Raw genomic sequence first — 15295 nt, 5'->3', positions numbered from 1 at the left:
ATATATATGTATATATTTGTGTCCTATAGCAATGATACAAAAGTTACAGAGTTACTGAATCAACCACAATTAAAAAATCTAATATAAATCTAACTATAATAATAAGTAATACTATAGTAAAAGCCACAGACATATGCAGTCTGTTATAACTTAATATACAATTACTTACAAAAATCTGAGGGATAGTAAAAGAAAAACTCTAAATTTCGTGTTATTTTGAGTAAAAATATTTTAAAACGTTTATAAAAAGATAAGATGACTGTTTAAAAAGAAAAAACAACAGCTGCTTATTTCAAAGTACAGCCATCAGTACACCAATTGTCTCGTTTTAATTATTTTAATATATCTGCCAACTTGCACTATTCTTGGTTTTGTTCTTCCATGAGAGGTGTTGACATTCAATTGAGTTAACAAGGCATTAATGCAAAATCATTCTCCTTGAACCCAAAGGATGCATTTTGAAAAGTTACCGTTGTACAGGGATTTATATCGTTTCGAGCAGCTGATAAATATATTAGCTATTGTGGTGTTTTTACGATTGAAATTTTGAAACAGTGTTATTGTTTGGCTTTTCAAATATTTTGATATGAGCTTCACTGATAAGTTTTATGTAGACGAAAAGCGCGTCTGGCGTACTTAATCCTAGTACCTTTGGAAACTATTTGAACCTACTGTGGGATTTTAAATGTCTGGTCATCTTATTTAATGTCGCAAATGATATGCAATTTTATGACGGAATATAAATATAAAAATTGGGATTATGAACCAAATACCGCATGATATTATAGTATATATTACCAGTCCATAGCTTACCTTCTGAAAAAATGAAAAATAAAATGTTAGAACTATCCTATATTTTGACTGCTAATCAAATTGCAAAAGTAAACAATTTTTAACAAGTTCATGCACAATATTATTCATGTTTTATTTTTCATTTTCATTATGATTTTACAATTTAACCTTTTTTTAAATATAAATTGGACTTTAAATGTTTTTCAAAATTATTATATAATTATATAAATTCAAATGTCAATAGAAGCACACACATTAGCACTTCGATGTATTACAGCACTGGGTAAGACTTTATGTAAATAATAACTTATTGTAACTGCGTTGTCTTATCAACTTTATTAAATACATACCTTTAGATTTTCTACAGCAGGTATGTCTGAAGACCCATTTAAAGATCAGATAGATATGTATAAAAATACTGAGTGGTGGTACCAGGGAAGCCTTTGTATCAAATTCCATCACTAGTAAGTACATCTGATACTTCCAAATTCTGTTCGAATTAACCTGAACTTCGTGAAATACGTTACTGAAAAAAAATACAATGTCAAAATTAAACTCAATCATCTGGTACTCGATCATTCTGTTAGATTGCATACGAATGCAACCAATGAGTTGTCAACGCATCGAGGAAATCCCGATCCCGGAGTTGAGTCTCACCTGGTCCCTTAATAAAATTGACATTGAAAAAACATACAAAACTAACAAAGGACTGATTTATGAACAGGCGCAAAAAAAATTGCGGGATACACTTGTGATTGGATATCTCGACCCTCCCCTATAACTATAGGCCTCTTTTTAAAGTAGAACAAAGACACACACAGCAATACTCAATTTAAAGGTCCGAGTCCGATGCCAGAAGAAGCAGACCGTGTGAGGGCTGTTTATCCAGTCAAGGTCGTTAATAACTTCATTTTTTTTGTTTGCCAAAATAAATAACAAGCGTATCAAAGCAAAATGACAATGATACATAAATTAACAAAGGGGTACTAGCAGTTACTGACTTGCCTGTTTAAGACCTCAATTAAACTGATTGTAAGAATATTCATTCTTCATATGACAATCAAGTACAATCCCCCCAATAAGAGGTTTAGTTTTATACCATCATTAAATATTTGACAGGAACATTACCCGTATCATGTCAACAACTGGTTTTAAAATAAATGTATTTATTTATAATGCAAAGACCCTATAAGTTAACCAATAGAAATACCAAAATATGCCATCTTTAATGACCTATCAGTATCGTAACTAAATCATTTATTTTTTGATTTGCATGATTTAATTAAACACAGGACGGCAGAGTACCCTGAGGGTATTTGAGGTTTAATGAACTTGTGAGTTATTATTACAAACTAATTAGCATGTCTGTGTCAATATATAAAGTGATTTTTTCGTAAAGAAACGTTAAAATGGTCAGCTATGGTCGCCGATAATGACAAGAAAGGAACTTTCCCTGAGATCAATTAAATGTACCTTACTCAAATAATTACGGTCACAATATCGTAACTACGATTCTGTAGCTAAAATGTTTAATTAAATGATAGTTATAAAGCCTTTCACTGGATTAAGAAGTCGTGCAACACAAGGTCAATGGATTTCGATTGCTGGATTCCCTTTAGAGGCCCTATATATTTGATTCGAATGCTCCCGAAGACTTCCGTTAGCTATTTAGCAACGATAAAGTCTGAGAATAAACTGGACCCCTTCTATTGTTTCACTGTTATCGTGTGCCTAAGTATCAATCAGCGGATGACCAGTTTAGTCCGAGAACTCGTGTGTACAATGACGTTCCAGATTCAACTACGGAATCGTCATTTGACAGTGACTGTGAATCTGAATGAATTGGTCAGTGAATTAAAGGATGTAAAATAATTATAAAAAGCAAAATCGCTCCACGTAGGACATCTCCCAACGACGAGCGTGATTGACGGAGTGGCGTTTTATTTATAAACAAAAATGTAGCAAAACGTCTATCTTCATCTTCTTTTATTTTTACATTTACATCTAAATCAACACAAAAATAAAATGTCGTCTGTTGTGTCACCTATTATCCCTTGTCAGTAAATGCCAAAATTATTTTGGTGTTGACTTCTGTTTACCTCTACAATCTGTGAAAACTGAACAAAACGCAAAGTCCCTTGGGTGTTCGGTTTGGACAGGTTTCACTGTAGTAATAAAGTACATTCAACGCACATAATTCTTTTGTTTCTTGTTCGGTCATATATATTGGCATTCTGACTCTTTAAAGGCCCATTTAATGAGTTGTGTGCACGTTTTCCTTGTAAAGATTGTGAGACAGAGTGGTATATAGGGTAGACGAATCAAAACTTCGACAGATTTGAAATCACTTAAATCAATGTATGGAATCACTTGTTGGTTGCAAAGATGCTTTCAACTATAAACGATAACAAAGTTGTATATATTTGCTCCAGACCATGCGTATTTTGACCGTTTTTGGAATTTTTGAAATCTTTTAGTCCAGGTCAATTTATAAGCAGAGTAGAGTGTCAAAATAAAAGTAAAAATTACATTGGGAAACAAATAATAGAGAAAGGACTGTGCCATCCAAAGAAAGGCTTAATTATCAATATAAATTACCTGAAAATGGCTATCAGCAAGTTAAGCAACAGTATATTTCCAATCATCAAATATGCTGCTAAGAATACAGGAACAAGCCCATGGTACTGTCTACAGTACGATTCATCATACAGATCAGTCTTATTCACATTTTTAGTGGTATTTAAATACTCACAGTGGTCATCATCTATAATAAACATAACTAATTATGTGGTACCTATGCCTGATATATGAAAACACCTTGCAGTCTCATTCGTTTGTGCCATAATGTAAATTATTTTTCTTAGCATTTTATCAAAAGGTGCCTGCTGTTTTCTACTCGACCAAAGTTAGAATGGACAGTTAAAGTTGTCTTTGTCGTTATCCATTGTGTCGAAAACTAGGATGATTCGTAGTAATTGTTCTGTCCAGGAAAAAACTATGTTTGATCAATGCATTTTAATTTCGATTGAGTCGAACGCAGTCGATTCAAAGTATCTTTTTAATCAAATTTTGTTTGTAAATTAACTCCAATGTGTTGATGTTCGAATGTTAACACAATCATAATATGTTGAAAAAGATATATAAACAGATTTGATGTTTTCCTCATGAAAATTAATTATTTTCGTAATGAAAACATCTAAGCTGATTATACATCTTTTTCAACATTTATGATTTTGTTAAAATTCGTACTTCGATACGTTTGGGTCAATTTACATTGATATTCCATCGATGAAACTGAAAACCAAAATTAATCGTTTTCATAATTGATTGAAGCTCTTTTTATATACATGTGTGTATAACCGTTAAAAGGACAGCGATGGTGAGCGATAATTGCACATTTGTTGATCGTTTAAGTGGGACTTTGAGCAAATTTTAATAATCTGATAATAAAAAAGAAACAAACTTAATAAACACAATGCGGTATTATCATTAATTGAAAGGATTAAGTCAATACAGACCACTTTACAATACCTGAATGAAAAGCAGACAACCCTCGTCCGTTATATTACACAACTTGCTCGTTCTATAATTTATAGCACCTGACCTTCGTCATTATTGGTATATTGATATTATAATTGTACGTTTCGAAACTGAACCTTGTGCTCAATTGTCATTATGTACATAACAATATTGATAGATATATGACGATGTCGTATGAGTGCCAATGAGACGATCAAGTTTAAATAAACAATCATATCAAAACAGGCACAATCTACAAAATATCTTGTTTTCACTAATCTAGTAATAATTATTTCATGCAATTAAATTTATTGCGACAAACTTGACCCAAGACGAGTCGAACCTCAGATAAGTCAAATACTACTGTACAGTCTATTCAACTATTCAATATGTTAATTCAAACCACTGCAGTTTTACGTGTAGCACTTTTCAGCAACCAGTCTCATAACAATTCAAATAGTGTTTGAGCGCAGTTGTCATTCGTTACTTTTAACGTGAGTTCAAGAACTATGGACATATTACAGACATAAACTTCGTAGCATGTGACATCTCCAAGAGATCGACATCTGCATCATACAAAGTAAGAAGCATTTAGGTCTTCATCCGTCTAAAATATAAAGCTCACATATATGTTCTGATATCATGGCTATCTACAGTATGATTGTACTAAATAGTATACCTTGTATTTCGTCTAAAGACAACTCTCCGTACAACTGCCAGTATGGGAAGTAAACAACGTCTTTAAGTATCGTCCATTCAGATTTTCTCTGTAGATGCATTAGTCCTTGACTAGCTACTCCATAAGCTAACAAGAATATAGTCAACACTAAAATAAACATCACTAATTCCAACATCTGAAAAAAAGTTTAAAAAAAAAGACATTACTTGAAAAAAATATCTGTTTTGTGACAATTCATGAAGTACAATGTACTAATATAAAATGTTTTTTAAGCAAACATGACTATTTCAAGCCACCCTTACCGATCATGGTTGAATCTCGATTAGAAAGTATTTTAAATAAAGACGTTACTGCAGGTATTAAATTAAAAAAAAAAAATCTCGTTAGATGAAGCCGGTCAGGCAGATATGTTTATCTGAAAATTCCTCAAGACACAGACTTAGTCACCTAAGCATTATGTTGACTTTGTACACCTGTACATCATTTTTTACATATGAACTATTTCTTTAAGTATCTGATAAACTGATATAAACACCAAAAATCTAAGTGTTGACTAGTTAAGCATGAAAATGAGATCAGGTTCAGATGAACCTTTTCGAAAATTCACCTTAAATCATTGTATACACCCGATAAAGTTGTCATTTTGTTTATAAAATCTTGGAAATGAACAAAATACTGACCACTGGATAATGAAAATGATGTCAGGATCAGTTGAACCAAATAAGATTGGCATATACACTTAATAATCAATCCATGTACATAATTACAGTACTATTTGACATATGCTTATAATATTCTATTACACTCTTTTTCTTCCTGAAACTATGTGCTATATTTTGTATTCTGTACAATGTGCCTCAGGCATGACAAAAAGATACATATATGAAACTGTATATAATTACTATCAATTTTCACTGCATACAACTCATGGTTATGTAAATCAAAGCATGTTTATATTTTATTTGGATTACTACTACACATGGGATATCAATTTCCATGTATTTCATGAGTATCGGTGAACCTTATCTACTATTTTGTTTTAAAAAGTTATATCATGCTTAGATACAAAAAATAAAAAAATGTTGAACTATCTTTTAGTGTTGTATTATTAGGTGCATGGTGTGTTAGTGACCTAATAAGAGATATATGGGGTCAGTAACTTGACTACCGGACTTTCAAAGTGATCAAGTCTTCAATATTTAGTAATGATATCCTCTACTTTTATTTGTGTGTGCGGAAAACAAATGCCAACAATAACAACTTTTTAGCTTCAAATTTGTTGTATGACTTTATTTCAATCGTGTATTACACGTATTTATTTCTTCGTCTGTTGAATCCTTTCAGATTTTGGTTGTTTTGAAAGAGAAGTAACTCCGTTATGCCAACAGTAACAACTTGTTAGCTTTAATTATGTTTTGAATTAAATTCAACCTTTCATCATCAATTGAATCCTTTCAAATATTTCCTCAACATCGTGTTTTTTTATAAATGGTTGTGGCATCTTTGTTGTAAAGAAATGGAAGTAACTTCTTACTAAACCCATATGGTTGCTAAACCTATATGGTAACTAACCATGTATTATTCAGGACACCCTATACGAAATATACATACCCACCACGTGTTGTCGATTAACCAATACTATCCCTATAAATCTATAGAATGTAATATCATATAATATCCTTGTTCTATATATCCAGTGATTTTATTGAATCTGCTAACCTTTGAAGACAATTTGATGACACTTAGTAGGTTTGTGTTATTTTTTTCACTATGTTGCTTTTTAATGATGCATACTGAGGATTCGTAAAGATAAGTGGTAAAATGGTACCAATTTTTAAGGAAAATCGTATTCACATTGATAATTTATTTTGTGGTTTTGCCAAGGTTTCCATTTCAGCCTATAACAAACTTGTGTCTCGTCATAATATTAATTTGTGGTTCACCTACAAACACAAAATCAATGAAAATTGGTTTCCTAGGAATGATACTGAATCTACAGAACCATAACTCTTCTTTGAATCATATCCACTTAATCAATTTACAATGTCACATACCATTTTTTTAATCATCACCATTTTAGGTCCTAATCGACTGTTTACTGTATAAATTTCCAACACCTTTATGTAAAATACAACCGCATTTATACAAAATATAGATTTTGCCTCCATAGCTTTAGTTCCTTTTGCATGCATGATAAATCCTATTATAGCTAATACACAGTTTCCAATGTCTAGAAACTTTAGCAGTCCAAACCAGTCTCTGATGGTACACTTAAGTGTTGGGGATGGAAATGCCAGAAACTGAATCAAACAGAAATCTCTTTATAACAATAAAAAAAAATCATAAAATATCTCCTAATTGTACAGGCTTGCATGGTACCTGCCACTTTTTCATAGAAAACATGTATATATAATAATCTAAAATTATGCCAAAAATTAAATTCTATACGAATGTGTAATCAACATAAATAGATTGTTTAATTTGACTAAATATCTGTGAATGACTTTAGAAGAATTGCTTTTTACGGTGGAAAATGCAGTGTTACATTTTTATAATTTATCAAAACCAGAATTTTATAATTTGTTTTCTACATTATCTTAGTTACTTTGAATTTAGACTTAGATTCTAACAATGAGGTAATTTGCGTAATCTGAAATACTTGTCAACAAAATATTATTCGTGCATTCAGTTGTCATAGATCTAGCTACTATTGCTAACTTATTACTTGAGAATTACTCAGTCGACTTTGCATTTACCTCAGTTCTTACTTAATATAATTGACATTTAAAAGTGAAAGCAAGTGTTATATTATGTTGTCATTTCAATGTTATATTTAACATTGCCATTAAAGTGCGAGGTTTGGCTTGACACAAAACCAGGTTCAACTCACCATTTTTTTTCCTTTAAAAATATCCTGTACCAAGTCAGGAAGATGGCCATTGTTATATTATTGTTCGTTTCTGTGTGTGTTACATTTTAACGTTGTGTCCTTTGTTTTCTCTTATTTTTGAGTGTAAATTCACATTGCAATAAGACGTGGCACGGTACTTGTCTATGCCAAATTCATGTATTTGGTTTTGATGTTATATTTGTTATTCTCGTGGGATTTTATCTGCTGCTTAGTCCGTTTCTGTGTGTATTGCATTTCAGTGTTGTGTCGTTGTTCTCTTATATTTAGTGCGTTTCCCTCGGTTTTGGTTTGTTGCCCCGATTTTGTTTTTTGTACATGGATTTATGAGTTTTGAACAGCGGTTTACTACTGTTGCCTTTATTTATGTGGAATGACTTACTGTGTATGCGTTGTCTATAATAAACGTAGATATCCAAACAATACAAACAACTTCTATAGGAGTAACTTCAGATGTCCGAAACTCCACTAATACAAAATATGTAAATAGCATCAGAAAAATCAAATACATCAGCTGAAAAACAAACACAAAATATGTAAATAACAACTAAAACATAAAAACATGACCGGATGATAAAAAACAATATTTGATACAAAACAATCTTTACATATTTCTTAATAAAAAGAAATCTATATATTTCCAATACCATAATTAGTACAATTAATGTATTAACAACCTTAACGGTACCAATTTTTCTGCACCAGATGCGCATTTCGACAATACATGTCTCTTCAGTGATGCTCGTAGCCAAAATATGCAAAATAGCCTCTTAAAAATTCGAGCTTATTTATTCTCATTTGAGTTACCAAGAAAGTGGCTCCGAAAGTTCATTACAAGTAGTTTGGCAAAACTTTCCATAAACCATACATTTGGATTAAAGTGTTTTAGATTGAGAATATAGCTTCCGACATAAAAATGCACTCGCTAAATTGTATCAAGTTTTTAATATTCCCAAATTTCAATCTCATATAAAAGAATAGGAATGAAGGCTTTATCAATCATTTTCAGTTGGTATTCAATCGATAAGTGATTTAATATGCCTAAGACGATTCTTTTCGTCAATTTGCCCCTGCTTATAAAATGAACCAGACTGAGTGTATTAAGTCAATAACAAGAAATATAGGAATAAGAGTTATAAAATTCAAGTACTGCGAATCAATTAAGATAACATTTTGATCTTTTTTTTTTCTTTTGTTTCATAAAATTCCAAGTATTATTTTTATAATGTATGAGCAGAATTTCAGCTTGGACCAGCTAGGATAGTTAAAATTGAGAATGGAAATGGGGAATGTGTCAAAGAGACAACAACCCGACCAAATAAAAAAAACAACAGCAGAAGGTCACCAACAGGTCTTCAATGTAGCGAGAAATTCCCGCACCCGGAGGCGTCCTTCAGCTGGCCCCTAAACAAATATATACTAGTTCAGTGATAATGAACGCCATACTAATTTCCAAATTGTACACAAGAAACTAAAATTTAAATAATACAAGACTAACAAAGGCCAGAGGCTCCTGACTTGGGACAGGCGCAAAAATGCGGCGGGGTTAAACATGTTTGTGAGATCTCAACCCTCCCCTATACCTCTAACCAATGTAGAAAAGTAAAAGCATAACAATGCGCACATTAAAATTCAGTTCAAGAGAAGTTCGTGGTTGACATAAAAAAAGGATCCCTACTTATTATAAACTTTGCCTTTATACATAATAAATGTTTATTACATAATATCAGGTCACTCAGATCATTGTTCATGATATTAAATCATTTGATTATACATATATACTTCAACAAGATGTAATGCAATAAAGACCATATCATAGGCTTTTCACATTGAACTAGACTTTCTCCCTTTTTTTTTGGGGGGGGGGGGGGGGGGGGGGGGCTTGGAAGGGAATAGTAAGTGAGTTCTATACACGGTCAACTACGGTATGTAAGTAGAATCAAAAACATCAAATACATAAAAAATAACATATATCAACTAAAAACATCTACAAAATATAAAAACAGCATCAAAACAAAAACAAAAAACATAAACTGAAATCCAAATACAAAATAAGGATTAGAATCCGTATGATTGAATAAACAAATGCAAAACATCGGTAACATATGAAAAAAGCATTAGAAACAGCAGAAACAGCATAAAAATTATAAAATACATCTATGAAAACACATACAAAAAATAAAAAAACCAAACAGAAATCCAACGCAATTTCACTGAAATACCAATTTAAAATATTTCAAATCCTAAAAATCAAATGTGCTACTTGACTTTGAATACCATATAATACCTATATATCATCCTTGTTGGAATTCTTGCATAACAAGATGTTTCTAAAAAAAAAATATTAAGTGTAAAAGAACTAAATCCTCCATGTATACACTGGCAACCTGTACATTAAGTTTCTTGAATGTTCTATTTGAACATATGACTAGAGTCTCATAAAAGCATGTGTCACTCACCTCGGCCTATGTGCATATCAACAAAAAACATTCTCAAACATTGTCGATGAGGCTAAAGTTTATCTGTTATAATTTGTCATATAAGGCAAAACCCAAAAACATATGGTGAAAATCGTCATACAGGGCAATAATTCCAATAAAAAGTTGTAGGTTTATTTCCTCTATGTGTCTTACTTGTAGATCTTATCTAAGTTTCTATCCATCTTTTATATTTTTTTTTAAATATAAGGTAACAAGTGATAGGCATTGTTAAACAAGAGACGACTGGCAATCTCAACCTTTAAACAGACTTATTCGGAAAGGATAACGCTACGATACTATTGTCAGGTCATTAAATATTGCATGTTTCGGTTTTATTATTGATTCCTTCTTTCATGACTTTGCATCGTTAAACACATTTAGTCTTAAACCCAGTCCTTGGCATGATACGTGTTACGTTCTTCTCATATATTTAATGGTATGATACTAAACCACTATCGGGAGGGAATTGTACTTTATAAAAATGTTAAAAGACAAGTTCGGATATGAAATTCTGTATCCTCTTTACGGTAAGTTTCATAATTTATTTTCTAATTAAAATAATCAAATTCATTTGATGCAAGTGTTATGAACTGGCTGTTTCTGTATTGACCCGGTTTAAAATTATCTATCAGCTGTATTGGACTTTTCAAGTCTCAGGTTCAATACAGCTAACCTCGAATCAGGGCCTATAAAGGCACGGGCAGTTAATAACACTATCGTATTACTCAAAGAAATTGCCATGCCAGGTCATCAACTAGTGTTTGTGATTTTCAATGTCCAACATGTGCAACTTAGGGGGAAATGAACTTCTGTATTTAATTTATGTATGAAAGTCTAGTAACATTAGATATGTGTAATATTGCTTCAGATAGTGCTTAATGGACCCGTTGGATTATGAAAGGTCATATATATGTACTAGTGGATGTATTGCTACGGATTTTGCATGTTTGTATTCACGTTTACTTCATGTGCTTAGAAATATTGCAAACCAACTTCAATTTCAAGGAATGTTACAGTGATTTTATTTCGGTGGATTAAATGAAATTACGAAATTCTAGTTCAATTAAATGATAAACGGGACGATTTCGACTTCCCAATAATCCATTTCCCATTTCCCAGCAGTAACATACCCTCTGCCCTTTCGTATGGTGTTTACATATCACATTTGATTCGTTATTATCATGTTTGTTCACACTATACGGACTTCATATACATGAGTGTGCTCCTTACGCAGAAACTGCTCCAACAAAGTTATGAGTAGGACAGATCAAAATTGACACTCCGTTAATGTTATAGACACCATCACGAATTGGTGGATCCATACGATGTGTCTTTGACCAAACTAGCTAAGGACATTTTTACCACATGGTAGATTGTGGTTTGTCATTACGTCGTCTAATCTTTTTATTACCAAACGTGATTTATTCCCGATAGGGACTGTTTTGCTGAGTGGGAATTCGCATTACTATAAGACGTGTTATGGTACTTATCTATACCAAATACGTGTATTTAGTTTAAATGTTTAATGTTATATTTATTATTCTCATCGGATTTTGTCAAATATGTTGACGTCTTTTCTATTATATTCATGTGTTATGATAAAGAAAATGAATCACCGCCTTCATTTGTTAGATTTGATTTTGTTCAACGTAATCTGTACGATGTTTTACGTTTGAAGGTAGATTCAAAACAAACCGGACATAGCTATATAATATAGTTAATTGCTACCTTAGTTTGCTATTAATAAGTATTGAAATGTGCATTGTTATTAAAAGTAATATCAGTATTTAGTACAAATATAAACTTAAATCAATCCTTATTCTATCTTGCATTGTTCATTCAAATGAGACGTCATTTTTCATTTTTTTATGATCTGTTCTACAAATTCAAATGTGACGTAATGTTTTGTCATTTTTTACAATTTTAAATATGACGTCACTTGGCGTTGAGGTTTTGACTTATTCGGATTTGTCAAATTTTTGTGTTGCATTTTATCGGGTTATGTAATGTATTTCGGTTGTTTCCTGTAATTAGTTAATACTTCAGTTTTATCATGTATATCTTTTTTATAGTCAATTTATTAAGTTCACTGTTTGCAAAAGTATTCTAAATAATAGGGATGTTCTGGTACCTAAAAGAAAACCATGGCCGTTTTTGGCATAATTTTTTTGAACTTTTGGTCCTCGATGCTGTTCAACTTTGTACTTGTTTCGGCTTTCAAACGTTTGTATCTGGGCGTCACTAGTAAGTGTTGTAAGGACAAAATGCACATCTGGCGTATTAAAATTTTAAACTTGTTGCCTTTTGATAGCTATTATTCGTGTGTTTTTTTGTGAATTGTGTTCTCCTATTTATTTATATTGTAGTCCGGTAATGTGGTGTTGTCATTTTAATGTTATATTTCACTTGGCCATAAAAGAGGGAGATTTGGCATGCCACAAAACCAAATTCAACCCACCATTTGTTCCTTTAGAAATGTCCTGTACCTATTCAGGAATATGGCGATTGTTATATTATAGTTCGTTTCTGTGTGTGTTACATTTTAACGTTGTGTTTCTATTGTGTCGTTTGTTTTCTCTTATTTTTGTGTGTGAATTCACATTACTATAGAACGTGTCACGGTACTTGCCTATCCCAAATTCATGTATTTGGTTTTGATGTTATATTTGTTATTCTTATAGGATTTTGTCTAATGCTTAGTCCGTTTCTGTGTGTGTAACATTTTAATCAATTAATGTTATGTCGTTGTTCTTCTCTTATATTTAATGCGTTTCCCTCAGTTTTAGTTTGTTACCCCGATTTTGTGTTTTCTCCATGGATTTATGAGTGTTGAACAGCGGTATACTACTGTTGCTTTTATTTATATACCATTAATTTAAGCAGATATGGAATACGTGTTAATGAGACAACTCTCAATCAAAGTCACAATTAGACAAAGGTAAACCAGTATATTTCAAAGAACGGCCGTCAATATGAAGCCTTTTGAAATTTTATCATTCTATAAACTACAACCACTAGGTGCATTACTTATGTTAGGTGCAAACAAATGCAGCGGGTTTGAAAGTTTTAATAGGCGTCAACCGTTACATTAAACTGAAGTAGTGATGTATCATTACAATACAGAAAGACACAGCAAAAAATATCAAGACTTGGTCATTGGTCATGTCTTCGTAAATATTCATTTTATTTTGAAGTTCAAGGTTAAGAGCGCTTCAAAATATGACTGGACAGCAAATGAATCAAAACAGAAAATATAATTTCACCACAGAGTTAAAAAGAAGTTATACAAGACCAATTCTGTCTCGGGTACAGTCAAACTTCTTAACCAAATCTTTGAAGCGTTGGAAAAAATCCCCTGACTTAATAATTTAGAAGTGATTAATATACATATGTATGTTCATTGAAATCAAAAACGACACAACAGACACTGGGATAACATAATATGGTGACAAAAACATCACTATAGAAAAAGGAAAATTAATAATTAGGAACGACTTATCGTTCCTTTTGTGTATAATATACCATGCACAATTGTAATATCTAAATTTAAGAAACCCTTTGGGTAAAAGAGTGACGAAAGATATCAGAGGGACAGTCAAACTCATAAATCGAAAATAAACTGACAACGCCTTGCTAAAAGGACAAACAGACAATCACTAGTACACATGACACAACATAGAAAGATAAAGAATAACAAACACGAACCACACCAAAAACTATGGGTGATCTCAGGTGCTCCGGAAGGGTAAGCAGATCCTGCTCCACATGTGGCAACCGTCGTGTTGCGTATGAGATAACAAATTTGGTAAATAGTTTAATACGGTGGGTCACATTTATGAAAGGGAAGTGGATTGTAGTTTCGACGTAGGGAAAATCTTCGATATCATTTGTGAAACGGTTAATCCATAACGTTCAACCAATTTTTATTTTATGAGTTAACGTAAACTTACAGAATGGTAAGTAAACTTTGCTATTGGTGAAGTAAGAAACGCCAGGAACTTATATGTAGGTGACATCTTGTTGTCTCCAAGTTTGTTTATATCCAGTAGTGGTGTTGCTGCTAGGAAGGGGAACAAACTCACCAGAAATACCTGTATAAAAATTCAGATTGATAAATAACCTTATGAAAAACCTAAAATCTACCAAAAAATACTTTTTCATAGATTGATACTGTAAACATTGATATTTTTTTTTACTTACAAAAAAACAGACGAACCATTAATACATGCACAAAGATACAAAATAATATTCAGTCTTATATTGTCTTGTTGTTTGTTCCATTTCAATAAGGCAATTTATACCTTACATAGTTTTTGGATTTTTTTTTTACTAAGATCATCCTTAGATAGCTTCGAGACGAGGTCTGAGATATGTCCTAAGATATATCTTAGCACATGTCTTAGGATAGCTTTGTGAAACCGGTCCCTGGTGTATCACAATTTTCAATAAAGTGCCTTGATGGTTTGTTTTAACAACAAATTGATATAATTTACAGTTTGCAATAACATGAATTGTTCTATATAATAAGAATGTTCTTATCCCGGGCATAAAAACAATGCCGTATTTGGCAAAAACTTTTCAACTTTTGATCGTCAGTGCTGTACAACTTTGTACTTTTTTTACTTTCGATCTTTTATATCTGGGCGTCACTGGTGAGTCTTGTGTGGACAAGGAGCGTTTTTGGCGTATTGAATTTTAAACCTGATGCTTTTTGTTATCTATTAATCATGTTTTTCTTTGACTAATTTGTTCTCCTATTTATTTGTATTGTAGTCCTGTAATATTATGTTGTCATGTCAATGTTGTATTCAACTTTGCCATTAAAGTGCGAGGTTTGGCATGCCACAAAACCAGGTTCAACCCACCACTTTTATTCCCCTTTAAAAGTGTCCTGTACCAAGTCAGGAAGATGGCCAT

At 32.1% G+C, this 15295-nt stretch overlaps 1 protein-coding gene across 1 annotated transcript in view; it reads right to left on the bottom strand.

Annotated features, from left to right (window-relative positions):
* LOC134727600 (transient receptor potential cation channel subfamily M member-like 2) overlaps positions 1-15295 on the bottom strand; it is a 47768-nt gene that overhangs the window by 6578 nt on the left and 25895 nt on the right. The window contains exons 19-24 of the mRNA XM_063591980.1: positions 14329-14469; positions 8281-8412; positions 7045-7290; positions 4991-5165; positions 3391-3556; positions 1143-1318 (exon numbers count right to left, since the gene is read on the bottom strand). Coding sequence (XP_063448050.1) covers positions 1143-1318; positions 3391-3556; positions 4991-5165; positions 7045-7290; positions 8281-8412; positions 14329-14469 — 1036 coding nt within the window. The remainder of the gene's footprint in view (positions 1-1142; positions 1319-3390; positions 3557-4990; positions 5166-7044; positions 7291-8280; positions 8413-14328; positions 14470-15295) is intronic.

Source organism: Mytilus trossulus, chromosome 8 (genome assembly GCF_036588685.1).
Source record: "Mytilus trossulus isolate FHL-02 chromosome 8, PNRI_Mtr1.1.1.hap1, whole genome shotgun sequence".
In the NCBI taxonomy this organism is placed as follows: domain Eukaryota; kingdom Metazoa; phylum Mollusca; class Bivalvia; order Mytilida; family Mytilidae; genus Mytilus; species Mytilus trossulus.
The sequence above is the reverse complement of the archived record's forward strand: the minus strand, read 5'-3'. Positions and strand labels throughout refer to the sequence as shown.